Genomic DNA, 14,375 nt, shown 5'->3' with positions numbered 1-14,375 from the left:
TTTACATAGGTAAATATGTTCACCATATGACATGTTATTAGATTTATGGCAGGTTTCACTGAAAAGGTGTATATACATCACCGCAGAATAAAAAATAGCATTATTCTTAAAATATTATTGAAAATAGCATATTTTGAACATTTGCCAAAAGTATGCATTAGTTATAAACACCAAAAAAAAAAAAAAAAAAAAAAATAGTAGCCAATATTGTGAAAAATAACAGTGGATTGCCCATTACAAGTTTCATACAAAACTTCATACAAAGTTATAATAAAAATAGGTTTTTTTTTTTTTTTTTTTTTTGGGGGGGGGGAGGGGAAGCAATACACTCAGAAAGAAAAATACGTAAACACTTTTTGGTGCCATATTTTCCATATAAAACCTACAAAGAGCAGTTTATGGGCTTTCCATTCTGATGGAGAGCACAATGATACCATTTATGTGTGAGCTTACAAATGGGCATTTTCGCGGTAACTGACATTACACAGCACAATATTTTCACACCTTTCATTGTGTGTATCTCTAAAACAACAAATGATGGGACTTTGTTTTTGATAGAGTTCATGAAGTGAACCTTGCTGTATACTCTGATACTAACTTTTCCACATGTTACCACATTTTTTTACGCATCAGCAAGCAAAAATGTGTCGATAACTGACATTATGCAAAAGGACATGCAGTTTCAGGGTGTTCAGTAAAATTGAAATATCTCATGTCCCTGAGTAGATAGAGTAATACTTTAAATATGTAAATTCATGTATTTGCAAAATTTTCAATTTTGGGGAAAAATTACAAAAAATGCAGTTTTCTACTTGAAATCTCAGCCAAATGACCTACCTATCCCCCCAAAAATAGTATCAAATTGTAGGAAATTTAATTGGCTTTCATATGACACTAATTTCATGGCAATTGGATGCTTGTGTCAAAATCTATGTACGAATATTCAAATTTTATGAAAATTCGGCGGCTACTTTCAAAAAAGCGCCCTCACAGGTTAATTTTTAGGATACAGCCTGTTTACCTCATATATTCATATTCAGCGTAGAAAACTGGTCTAGAGGCACTATATGAAAATTTCTCCTTCTCCAAGTGGCACCTTGCTCAATTATAACAGACTAATTTAACATTTTGCTCTATTGCTATGGTTGATACCTCACTTCAAAGAAGACCATTCAAGCATGTTAAGTCAAACAAAAAAGCTTCTTATCATGGTATCTCCCAGAGATGCATTCGAGGGCGGCCTCGAGGCCAAAATTTACTGGTCTCGGCCATGGTCCAAGTCCCGTGTGCAAAGGCTACGGGAAATATTTTTTTTATCTAGCAGCCTTGTGACTCGGAACTGCCGGCCTCAAATACATCCCTAGTATCTACTCACTCTGTCATTCCAAAGCAATTGTTGAGTTGTTGCTGTTTGACCCATTGAGACCCGCATTAACCAACATCAAAATTGTAAGGGTCAAACCAGGCTAATAATGAATTAATATGGAATGATAAATGTTGATAGTTTTTATTCCTTATGGATCTGTTCAAAATCTGGCCTTGGGTGGTTGTAGCTTGAATCTCTGTAACTTCACCACTTTTCTGTGCTTAAACATACTTGTACCTCAGTCAAAACTAGATAAAATTAGATTAGCCGTTTCCTTAACAAAAGTAGCACAAGGTTGGTGGACATGTCTCAAATCATTCACTTATTACAGAAATGCAACAACCATCTGATCAGATATCTGTAAAAGCACTTTATAAGAATTACTATTTTTATTATCACAATCAAAAAGATATGTACATACTACATCTTATAGAATGCTGATCCAGAAATATGTAATGTTTCTGTAAAAATCCTGCAAATGTTTTTTTAAATGCATGAATTCGCAAAAACAATCAAATTCTGGAATACTAAAGGCACAGCGTGAAAAATACAATTAATCCACTGGACATAAGCATGCTTTGATGATCTGGGTAACAAAATGCCTACAACCTGAAATATACATGTAGATGTGTATTTTTTTGTAAATTCAATGCTCATGTCCACAATGAATGGCCAAGCGTATATATTTATTATCAACACGCATTCTATCATGCAAAAAACATTTGAGACAGCTGTTTGCTTATTCACATTCTGATTTCTGTCTTCGTACATATTCTGGGAGATTGGCATCCCTTGTCAAGATCACAGATTTCAATTTCTAGAATATCAGGAGTAGGATTCAGGAGGAACTCATGCGATTGCAATACTAGTATTTCAAGAAACACTCGAGAAATAGAGTTTCAAAATTTGTGATAGTTGATATGTCATTTAAAGACAATTCAATTAGAAACTTGGTAAAAATGTCATTGGCCCAAAGTCATAGGAGAGATAAATATACAAAATTGTATGTTTCAATGGAGATGCATAATGCAGTTACAATGGTCTGTTTATTAATAATTTTACATAAACTAAGAGCCATTTCGAATAGTTTTAAATGACTTTAAATAGTTTACACATAAAAGGACAACCCTTCCTTTTTTCATAGCTCTTATTCTGCCTTTATTGAAATATGCAACATATCATTAATAAAAAAGCTAGTGAATGTATTTCTCTAAATAAAGTATATGTTTTCCCAACCAATTTGGTAGAAATTTCATCCGATTCAAACACGTAATAATTCAATTTGGAAGGACTTTAATTTATCTATGAGATCATCATTAAACAACTTTATAGTTTATTTAATTTGACTGTCATGCAAATCTAAAGTTATCAATTTTTATAGCATGCAAGTACAAGTTGAACTTTTTCTGTTTTAAACAGGAAATGACTCACCACTTTTTAGGCCATGTCCCCCTCAATTTTTTTTGGCCCGTATTGTCTCAATTTGCACCTAATTACGTAAAATGGCATCATATCAATTAGGCAAAAGTCTACTACAAATGAGATAAAATCTGATTCCTAAACATCGATGCTTTTTCACCCCTCTATAGCCTACCTCTACTTATAGATTTTGTACAAAAGCTAAAGTCCTTGTGTACAAGGATATACCAAATGGGTCACTAGTGTCCAGGGGATCAACCAGCTGCATCAGTTGTTCGTGGCGCTCTATACTAAGAGGAAGGGCCGTTGCAGGCACCTCAACAAGATCTGCAAAGTCCATCCCTTCAGGTGGAGGCCGTTCAGCATGCTCTAATGGAACACCAAACATATCCTGGATAGCAGTATGGTTGCTGCCTTGCAACCGCAGAACATGGCCTACAAACAATTGCAGTGGTGTTTTGCTCCCTTCGGTACGCAAACCGTGATTGTTCCACTGGCCTATGAATAGTTTCAGGTCTTGGTTGATCCTGGGTAGGTAAATATAATGTAATGCCCAAATCTGTACAGCATCATCTACATTCAACAGTCCTTCTGCTTCCAGAAAGGAAAATAAGTCATAGTACAGATTTGTGACTCCACACCACATGTCAACCCAGGATCTCTCAATTCGCTGATTGTGGGTACTTGTACCCCTTAGTGCACTCCCCCGACCTCCTCCACGGATAACTTCCATCAAGGAGCACACATCGTTGTTTTCCCCTCCAAAGTCACAACGAACTCTTGAAGGGAGCCCATATGTTGACACAGCTTCTACATATGCATTCAAAACAGTCTCAGCCCTGTTATTGTCTGATGCAGCAAGAAAGATGAGAAGTCGGCTGAAGCCATCGATAGCTCCATGAATAACTACTCTCCACCTGAAGGGTACAATAAATGAAGTAAACACTACTTTACAAAGTTTTCTTTTACATATTTTTGAATCTCAAGTTGAATCATGAAAATGCAAATTATTAAAAGAAAAAAAGACTTGCTGGTAATCTAAGAAGCAAATTTAATTAGATATATAAGTATATCAATATACTTAAAACAATTTCTTTCCATTAAAAGCAAATCCTTGATTTATTTACAACCATTAATTTAACCCCCCCCCCCCTGAAAAAAAACATGCAATTCCGAAGTCCAAGTGAAACTTTTCATAAACAAAATGTCCTGAAATGTTTTATCAACATAGCCACTTAACAAAAGCAATGCAGAATGCAAAGAAATATTAATTCCAAAAACCCAGAAACCAAAAGTCTGAAATACAATTCAAATAACCATTCCGAATCCACCCCTCTCTACCACAAATAAGTGGAATGCCTCTGGCGGTCTCACCTGCATCACACGATTCAATATAGCAGCAGTAATGACTTTGAAAACTACTATAAAATAATTATTCACAAAAACACCATTCATATAATGATATAATACTAATTTCATTTACATTTGACCTTGATCATGTGACCTAAAACTTCTTAGTGATACTTGATTACCCCTATATGGGCAGTTCCACGGTTACGGAACTTTTTTGCATTCAGTCAAAGATATCGGCCATATTTGAATTGTTACTTGCAAAGAAATGGTACCTGACAGTAGTTGCTGAAACCCACTTTTCAGAATAATAACATTTGTTATTGTGATCCACTGAACTGATGAGACACATTATATTCATAAACATGGTTACGGATATTACGGACATGGACAAGCATATTTGAGGAAAAACATATTGCTCAAACTCTGTGAATTTTGAATTGCTATCATAATCTTGATTTATCAATTGGATTCTATGTTCTAGCTTTAATGTACTGCATTACATTAAAAAATTGGTGTATCATTTCATTGATAATTAATTAAAATGTAAACCCATACCTGGTTACGGAGTGACGGTTACGGAGTAATATCAAAAATATCCACTCATGGGCAACGTAAAATGAACTTATATTTTAAAATTTTTGTTTGATATGAAGTAAAATGATTAACTTTAGATTATCCAAAAGAAAATTTTAAAAAACAAGCAATAGTTTTCTGTTAAATTGAATTAAGTGAAAGACAATACATCTAGTCCAATGTATAGAAGTTATTGTATGGTTTAGATTCTCCTATAAGGGGATGCATAAGAAAAAAAAATTGTAGGTAATCATGTTCCCCTTTTGTATTTATGAAATTCCATATGAGTTTTGATAGAAAAATTTGATCCAGATATGAAATAGAGCCAATATAAATTTTTGGAAAATGTCCACTTTGGCATATCCACTATATCTATAAACTTTGAAAGTTATGAACAAAATCTAATAATTACCTCTAAAATGGCCAAAGTTCAATGACTACAAATGACTTTTGGTCATGTGACCTGAAACTCGCATTAGATGTTCAGTGACAATTGATGACTCTTATGTTAAAGTTTTATGGACTAGACCAATGCACTTACAGAGTTACATAAACAACACATTCATCGACCTTTGACCTTGGTCATGTGACCTGAAACTCGCACAAGTTGTTCAGCGCTACTTGGTTACTCTTATGTCCATGTTTAATGAACTAGACCAATACACTTATAGAGATATGATGGTAATTCAACAAGTACCTCCAACATGGCCAAGTTCATTGATCTAAATGACCTTTGACCTTGGTCATGTGACCTGAAATATGCACAGGATGTTCGGTGATACTGGATTACTCTTATGTCCAGGTTTTATGAACTAGACCCATGAATGGGGGGGGGGGGCTATGCAGGGCCCCTGCTTTATTATTTTTTTTTTTTTGGGGGGGGGATTGGTAGAGAGCGCCAGTGGTTGTGTGTATGTAATGGTTTTCTGTGGCTGTAAGACTGTTCAGTGGGTGTCTGCTTTATTGGGGTGGGGGACGTGTCAGGTTTTGTTAGTGTTAGCATGAGTGAGGATGTTTGTGTGTTGTTCTGCATGCTCAGCTATGTTAGGGGGATGCTTTGAAATGCATGAGTGGTTATAACTCCTGGCTGCATACATGAGTTTATTGAAGTTGTAAATGTAAGTGTCCTCGTGTTGAATTTGGCTTTTACTACGGGAAGTGGAACCTGATGAATATTTTTTTTCAATATTATTAGTCTGCTTAACCTAGTATGTTTAGTATGTTTATATTATCTTTACTTGCATTTCACTTTATAATTGTACATCTCTACAATTTAGTCTTTTGCCTGCCATTGAGACGTTTTGTTATAATAAATACCATTTTATCTTACCTACCATCCCTAAATACCTCTCTATTTTCATAAAATCTCAATGCATATTCCTATGGTGAAAAATAAATCTACTAGTAATGACTTTTAAATACTCAGTTTACGAAGTTCTTGAGATATCATGACAACAAAGTCAAAAACCTATAGTCCATGTAAATTGACCTTTGACATCTGACCTCTTGACTTATCACCCCCGAATTCGATCACTTCATCTTTCTATTGGGATACATCCCAACTCCTAGTTTGAAGTTCCTCCTTCAAATGATTCTTCAGATATTGCGGTAATGAGAAGTGGAAAGGTCGGATGAAAAATATATATATATATAATGCATTCGGCACCCACCTTTGATGGGCAGAGGCAGTTATCCCGCTTTTGGGGGGGCAATTCATTCAACAAAAGTTCTCTGACAAAGAAATGGGAAAAAAAAACTCTTAAGGGATCAATTGATCCCAGAATTCCTATCTCAGAGAAGGAAAGGGAGGGGGGGAAGTTTTCCAGCTATTTCTACATATTTACACGAACATGTTATGACCAATTTTTCCCTTTAAAAGATGCCAGTCCCAAGTGCTCCCCCATTAAGATATGCCACTAGTATGATTTTGTAAAGCTTCGAAATGTATTTTTTCTGATGGACATTTCAATCCTTCAACAATACCTGATTAATTTGTGGTTGCCATCCAAGTGCCACAGGGAGTTAGGACCTGTAACTCGATACCTCCTTCGATACAGTTGTGGCCTCATCGCCCTCTCAGCAGCTCCCTCAGGGTCAGTCCTCAACATGCTGTCCCTCACACGCTGTCGTTGAACCATAATTCCTCTTCCACGCAGACGTGCCATGACTGCATTGGGCCCAAGTCGGGTGTTTCCACGCAAATTTTCGATGATGACCTCATCCAACTCATTGTCAGACATGGCCGAGTAAGATCTCACCCTTCCTATGTCAAATTCCCTGCAGAAATGAAAAACATATGGAAAAGCCTTTTATATATAACCAATATTAATGAGCCACTCAGTCCTGTTTGATGAAATTCATTGATGATGGGCACTATAGGCCTACATATTGTCAAGATTTAAAGGGTAAGTCCACCCCAACAAAAAGTTTATTCAAATAAACATAGAAAACTCAAACAAGCCTAATGCTGAAAATTTCACCAAAAGTGGATATGAAATAAGAACATGATAATGAATAGTGAGGACTTTTTTTTGTTTTGTTTTTGGCTTGCTTGCTTGTAAGATTGTCAAGCCACTGTAGGGAAAGGAAAGACTTTCTCTCTCTCTCTCTTTTTGGCTTGTCAAGCAATATTCTGGAACTTTAGAATTTTTAAACCAAACTTAGGCCTCCCATTCAAATTCAATCCTGCATACGTGCCTGGCTATATCAGAGGTTCATATTCTGAAACTTAATCATTCAGAGAGTACGCAATAAAAAAGTTTTGATTCGAAAAATATGCCATAATCTAAGTGCATGAAACTGTACTTTAACAGAATAACTTATGTAGAACAAACTGAAATGCACTTTTCAATTTGCTGAATATTTTAATATGCAATATGCATTTTTTTTCTTGTAAATTGTAAGAAAATATCAAATGTTCTTGTATAATATTGACAATGGCTTGAATATTTCATTTTTCATTTTCATTTAATTATATTTTCCACAAATCAATCAAAATACAAAAAACATATAACTCATTCCTAAATAGTAAGCATTGATTACAATATAAATGCAGATTCAAAGTGGATGGACCTAAAGTAAAGCAAATGCTTGTTGTGGATAGGCCCTTAACAAATAATTAATGTGTAATCATCGATAGCTAAAAATAGTTTAGGAAAAAATAGAGCTGAGCTCGGAGAAAGTTACAGAAACGGGTCACTCGGGACATATAATATAAGTTGCAACAGAGCAAACGAGACCCATAGATTACAAAAACAAAGGTAAATATGGTTTCTTATTATTCTACCTTTACTACTTATGAATATGCATATTATGTGTGTTATATATTACAATGTATATTCCAAAATAATTAATTGTTTGATTTGTTTTGTAGCTGTTGCTGTTGAAAAACATGAAAGGTGGGAGGGGGGAGGGGGGGGGGGACAGGTCCCAGTTCCACATTTGTTCTTACAGCGGTCATTTTGTCCTCCCTTATCATTTACCCCTAAATCTGTCTGAATAATGATTTTAGTAAAATAAATGTTTCAAATGGCAAAGTTAAACAATTTAGAAAGATATAAATAATTAATTTTTTATACTTTAAATGCATGTTTTGGTGCTAAAAAAATATGCTACTGTCATATGGGTGTGAAAATAACTGATCCAGCAAAAACAAGTACACAGAAGCTTGATAAGCATAGAAAGATCGTAGAAAGATATTTTCTCTTTTACAATAGCAATTTAAAAAAAAGAAAAGTCAATGACCTTTTCCTGTACACAAAGATTTTCAATTTGATGTATTTGATTGCCTAAAAAAGCAGCGAAAATTGGGATATGAATATTGAATTCATCAATTATCAAAATTTATGCTATTTATCAGGAAAAAAAAAATTAAGCCTCAAAACTTAGCTACTGTAGTACGTACTTCAATCGACGGTGAACGGTTCTTGCAGAAACACCAAAAATCTCCGCCATCTGTGGGGTGGTGAAATGGCACTCGACTAAAAACCGAAGTTGCTCTCTAGAAATGCAAAATTTAGGTGCACCACGATTCCCTTGGACAAGAGGGGCAGTGTACGATGTTCCCCCTAAATTAACAGCAGAAGATATAAATTATCTGTTATATTTTTCTCTGTCCTAGCTTAAAAAAGAAGAGCAAAATTTTATTGGATAAAAAAAATATATTATAAAATTGATCTATAACAAACACATTTGTCTAAAAAAATTGAACTTCTTCACCTATTTGAAAACTATTTCAGGTTACATTTACCAATATATCTAAATACAAGTATTCACAGACAGAGATTAGCATATTGTTCAAGAGTTCAGAAACAAACTTTTAAAACAAGCAGATATCATAATAAGTAGTTAAGTAAATTGCAGGGGGCACCCCCCCCCTGGTGAGTGAAAGATTTGAAAATACCCAGGGAGTACTAAAGTACCCATAGTTTAAAATGATAAACAGGTGTTTAATGAGTATTCACATAAAAATAGAAATAGAAAAAAATCACACTCCATTTCATATTGATCACAAACCTCATAATAATAATAAAAAAAATCAACTGACTTGCATCATCCCCATCCACTGGAGCTTGTAGTTCCCCCAGCGTAAGGTCTAAACCATTGACAAGGTCTGCTACTATTTCGGCATTTAGGAGATTTCCTGCAGAACGCTGGACAGCTCTCTTCACAGCTTCAAGTCTGAAATTAAAAAAAAAAGGAAAAAGTAAATTGCAGAAGCAGATACATGGCTTACAGCTTTTCCTTGATATATCTGATATTCAATCATGCCCTGACAATATTTTCAACAGATTTGTAAAGTAAAATATGAATTGCAATTAATGTTACCTAGGGGGTGTTGCAAGAAAATATTTGCAATCAATCGCAAATATTCTGATGCAATTTTACAGTCGTTTGATCACTTTTAACTTAGGCGTGTTGTCAAAAGTGTGCGTGCGTCTTTACCTTTATATTCTACGGCGAACCCGCTCAGCGTGCCATTGTCCATTTTTTTTTCCTACGGGTCAGTGCTCTTGCCATTCAAGACGCCAGCGTGCCCTTTTGCAGCGAAAACGGAAGCGTTCGCTTTTATCTTTTCTTCTGACATGCTTCGGTTGGCTCTCCGATAATATGTTTTTGCATTAGCGCCCTCTATGTTCACGATATCGGCGTTTTAGGCAAACTATTGAACGCCCGATCGCTAGTCACTGATCTGAATATCATTGTGTCCTTGTATCGGTGTGCCTAGTCCATTGGGGGTACATTTTTCAAAGTTACGCTTTCACAATTTCTTTTGATAGTTTTTCGTTTCAGGTTTCAGTAGTGACAAAGTTCAATTAGATTTAGATTTGATTTTTTTAAATAGAACGAGTTGTTTTATTTTGAAGAATATACCGTTAAGACACTGACTTTCTAAAAGTAAATGTTCAGGTGCGGGTAAATTTTTTTTTCATCACACTGAGCCCACACAGTCAGCATTGTCGGGTGAAAAGGAAAAATATGGAATTGTCCTTAACTTCTTTGTAAACGAAATGCAAAACCCTTTGCAAAAGATGCAATATAAATCATACCTGGGTCCCAAAATGATGGCATTTAAATATCTACATTGAAACGCTATACTGTGACAAAAAATAATAAACTCATAAAATGCAAGCGTTTTTGTGGGAAAATGGACAAGGGCATCGTTGAAATTCATATTTGAGCTAAACATAGGCCTATATCTAATTTAGCCAAAGTGCACAACAATTTTACTCTTATTATACATTATGTTTAAACATTAACATGCTAGAAACTTATATATTCACACATAATACAGATGTCGTGCAAAACAAACGAATAAAATATCATTAATTTGAACTTTTAAAAATCAAATTGGATGCTCAAGCAGTCATATCGGTCATTGTTGATTAAATGCACAATTCTTGAATTTCATTGCCCGAAATTTAGAACAAAAAGTATTTTCGTTACTTTGTAAGACCATTACAAACATCTTTACCTTCAAACGAAATCAAAAGCACTTAACAATTTAGTATAAAAATTATCAAACTTGACCATGAATTGAGTTGAATGTTTATAAAGGAATTATAGCGTATTTTAATGAATCCCATTCTAAACTTTGAATGACCGATGTCTCCGGGGAAAAAATATTGCGTGAATTAAAATGCAAATTAACACATTTAAGTGACTCTGACATGAAATTGGACATGAAAACCTATATTATCTTTTTACCTGGGATCCGTCTTTATTCTCTTATCAATTTCCCCTGTGATCTAGAGTACTAAGTGACCAAGTGTTCTTGATTACCATCCAGCAGACACAGAACCGAAGGGGGTCTGGGCTGAAGCCTCCACACTCTTTTTCTTCCAAATAGCGTACAAAACGTAAAAAGTACCATGATTTTATGCATGGTGATCCCCTTCAAAACCGTTCGGCGGTTGGGGAAGGCTTAATTATCTTTTTCAATTTTTCAGTTCTACTCACAATATTTAATTTTGTCAACTTAATTTTAATGGCTTCTTTTTTTTCATCCAACTTCATTTCTTCCTTTGAATTTTTCTAAACCTTTTCTATACTTATTTTTTTAACCTTCACGTTTGACTTATACAGTAGTGCATATTGCCGTTGATTTCTTCTTCCTATCAAATATCTGAATTTATCTGCAATATGTGTGTGTCAAATTATTGCAAATTAGATTCCCAGTGTCTAAGGTAAACATAATTTACCGACGTAAAGTTTGTAATACGAAAGCCTCTTTGGCCTAGTTTCCCTTCCAACTTTGTACTTCACCTCTTAATCGTATAGCTAGTATTCTGTATAGCTTGCAAATTTAAATACTTTTACACACAAAAAAAAAATCAATAAACGTTCAGGAAATGGTAATGCCTCGGTCACATTTGCTATCCGGCGGCCGTACGGCGAGTCGAAAACAGCCGTTTTATTCATTTTTATTCAAACCACCTATATTTAGCTGGTACAAAAACTGTTGAAACGACTGTTTTCGACTCGCCGTACGGCCGCCGTAGAACAAATGTGACCGAGGTATTAGGCATACTAGATCAAGAAGGATGGAGTGTATGCTGGCGCAGATCCTGCCGAATTAACACAATACAATCTAATAGGCGCCGTATTTATTTTGAACAATAGTTGGCCTCTCAAAAGTATTGTGGTCTATTCTGTGACCTCTACTATTGTAAGCGCTTTGGGCCTAATGGGAAAAGCGCAGTACAAATAATAAGTAATAATAATAATAATAATAATACTAAAAGAAGTCAGTGGGTCTATATTCTGCACCTGGAGGGTACAGTAGTGATACCGGGGGGGGGGGGTGGCATCAGGCCCTTGCGCCCTCCCTCTTTGAGAGCCATTATCAATTGCTAATGTAAATATGCAATTTTTACACAAGTGTGCCCCCCTTTGAAACTCACAGCATGTATTTTAATGAGGATATGTCGTTCATGCACAAGTGAGGACCTTCACTTTCGCCTGGTAAACACCCCTTTTCCAAATATATTTGATTATTAAAATACACGGAGAGATGATAGGCAAAGAATATAACTCGAATGTTAATATTAAGAGTAGACCTATAAGGAGGGAAGTTACATGGTTAATTAAAAATGTGTTGATAAAATATCAGTGGAACGTTATGTTATAATTTGCTGCGCCAAACAGGTTTTATGTAATATTGCTCTTTATAAAGACAAGTATTAAACTACATTAAATGTCGAAATGCTGAGATGTATAATGGAAACCATATTAAAATGCACATTACGAAAAGAACCAAAATCAAGGCTCTAGTATGGGGACAAAACGAGAACAAGAAAACTACCCATTTGATGCTCATTTTAATTCCCAGAAAGCCGGACGTTGAAAATGACCTGGGCCAGTGCATTGCTAGCTGTATTTAATGGGAGAGCTCGGCTTACCCTATTGTCAAGGTAGATTTAAATTACCCCATTCTTGATTGGGGAGATTACCCTATTGTTGAACATAGAGGTGGTCTGACTGGTGGCGGATTTCAATAGAAGGATGACTCCTTGATTGGTGGGGGTATTTCAATGGGAGATTACCACTTTGTCAGCGCGGGTGACTGTCTTAATACTTTGATGTGTCCCCGATGTGTCTTTTAATCGAACACCGTGTTTGCAACTAATCCCAATTAATTAACTTCCATCCTTTTCATAGATTTCGTTTGAAAATACTTACAGTGTACGTTTATAAGGTAAACTTGAAATATGAGAAGGCGCTTTATAATATGTAAACCAAATATGATTTGTTCATAAGTATCTTTATAATAAATGTTTTCAAAATCGAGTTTCATAGAACAGATGTATAATACTCGATTTAATAACAACCATAATATTTCAAAGTCATCGAGAGGGTAAGTATCAGACTAAATAATGCAAGCGTGATTTGTTCAGGCGCTGGTAAGATTTTTCTTTTCAATCCCACTGAGCCTGATCTCTTTTTTTTTTCATACAAAAGCCGGGATAGACATGTGGTTAAATAATTAAGCATTAATTGGATTCGTGCTTTCGGGAAAACAGTATTTATTTACGAGCAAGAACATTGAAGTGTTCAGTGTTGGCACCGGTTGGCACCACTGCGATGAAGTTAATTCGAATTGTGTTTTTGAACAGGATCAAAATAGTAGAAGTAAAAACGTTAAGCTTATTATATATATATGTATTAATCATTCGGATTTATGCATTATTCTGAACTACACGTGTCTATAATTGAATGATTTATATGTATTCAATCAGTGGCAGATTTTCAGGTGGGGGCACATTTTCCCTTGAAAACTTTTTAGACAAAAAAGTTGTCACTAAAATAGGGCATTTCGACCCGTTTAAAACGTGACGTTAAAAAATTAAGGTCTTTACTTGTGTTTGAACAACATATTCATATTACAGATATTTGCTGTGACTCTCAAAAAGTGAGTACACTTGCAGGGGCGGAACCATCCTTCGCCAAAGGGGGGGGGGTCTTTTTAACCACATACCCCCGATCAGCCGCTCAAATATGATTTTTGTTTGTTTAAATGAATGTAAAATAATCTCATAAGCCTTATTTAAATAGTGCGAGCGCGAAGCGCGAGCTATTGTTTAAATTATTATTCCATGTATTTTGTCCTAAAATGGCATTCTGGCAATGCTTGTGATCCTAAACGAGATGAGTAAATTTAATATACGCTTTGATCATTCTGATAAAAAAAGATATGTTAACGGCTGATTGCAGTTAGCCATGAAGACGTTACATATTTCAACAGTCAAATAACGCGAGCGCGAAGCGCGAGCTGAAAATTTTGATCTTTTCTACCTGAAGAATTGAAATTCTAAGCAATTTTTGTAATCATGAAAAAGTTGAATATATAACAAAGCAATTGATGCGAGCGCGAAGCGCAAGCGGAAAATTCGAGATTTGTAGGAAAATTGTGAGTGGATATGGATCACAGTTAAAAAGGAGCTGATATGTTTCATTATTATTACTTTGAGTTTGACATACATGTAGGACCGGGACATTCTAAGAACATTATTCCATCGTATGAAAATTATGACTGTCTTACTATTTCTCTTCCTATCAATGCGCTAGATGAAACTTGTCGATATTCCATTCTGAAAAAGGAACAATTTAAAGCGCTTTTGTAATAATGAATAAGATGCATAAGTTAATATATTTTTAACAATCA

General features: G+C 35.1%; 1 protein-coding gene across 1 annotated transcript; it reads right to left on the bottom strand.

Annotated features, from left to right (window-relative positions):
* Positions 1 to 303: 303 nt before the first annotated feature.
* Positions 304 to 8,772, bottom strand: LOC129282611 (uncharacterized). Its single transcript, XM_064108801.1, has 3 exons — positions 8,616 to 8,772; positions 6,695 to 6,988; positions 304 to 3,702 (listed from the first exon to the last, which is right to left on the bottom strand). Exons 1-3 carry the CDS (start codon positions 8,663 to 8,665, stop codon positions 2,967 to 2,969), a joined length of 1,080 nt encoding a protein of 359 aa, XP_063964871.1. The 5' UTR covers positions 8,666 to 8,772; the 3' UTR covers positions 304 to 2,966.
* Positions 8,773 to 14,375: the final 5,603 nt, after the last annotated feature.

This window comes from Lytechinus pictus, chromosome 13 (genome assembly GCF_037042905.1).
Source record: "Lytechinus pictus isolate F3 Inbred chromosome 13, Lp3.0, whole genome shotgun sequence".
Taxonomy (NCBI): Eukaryota; Metazoa; Echinodermata; class Echinoidea; order Temnopleuroida; family Toxopneustidae; genus Lytechinus; species Lytechinus pictus.
This window is presented reverse-complemented; position numbering and strand designations above follow the sequence as displayed.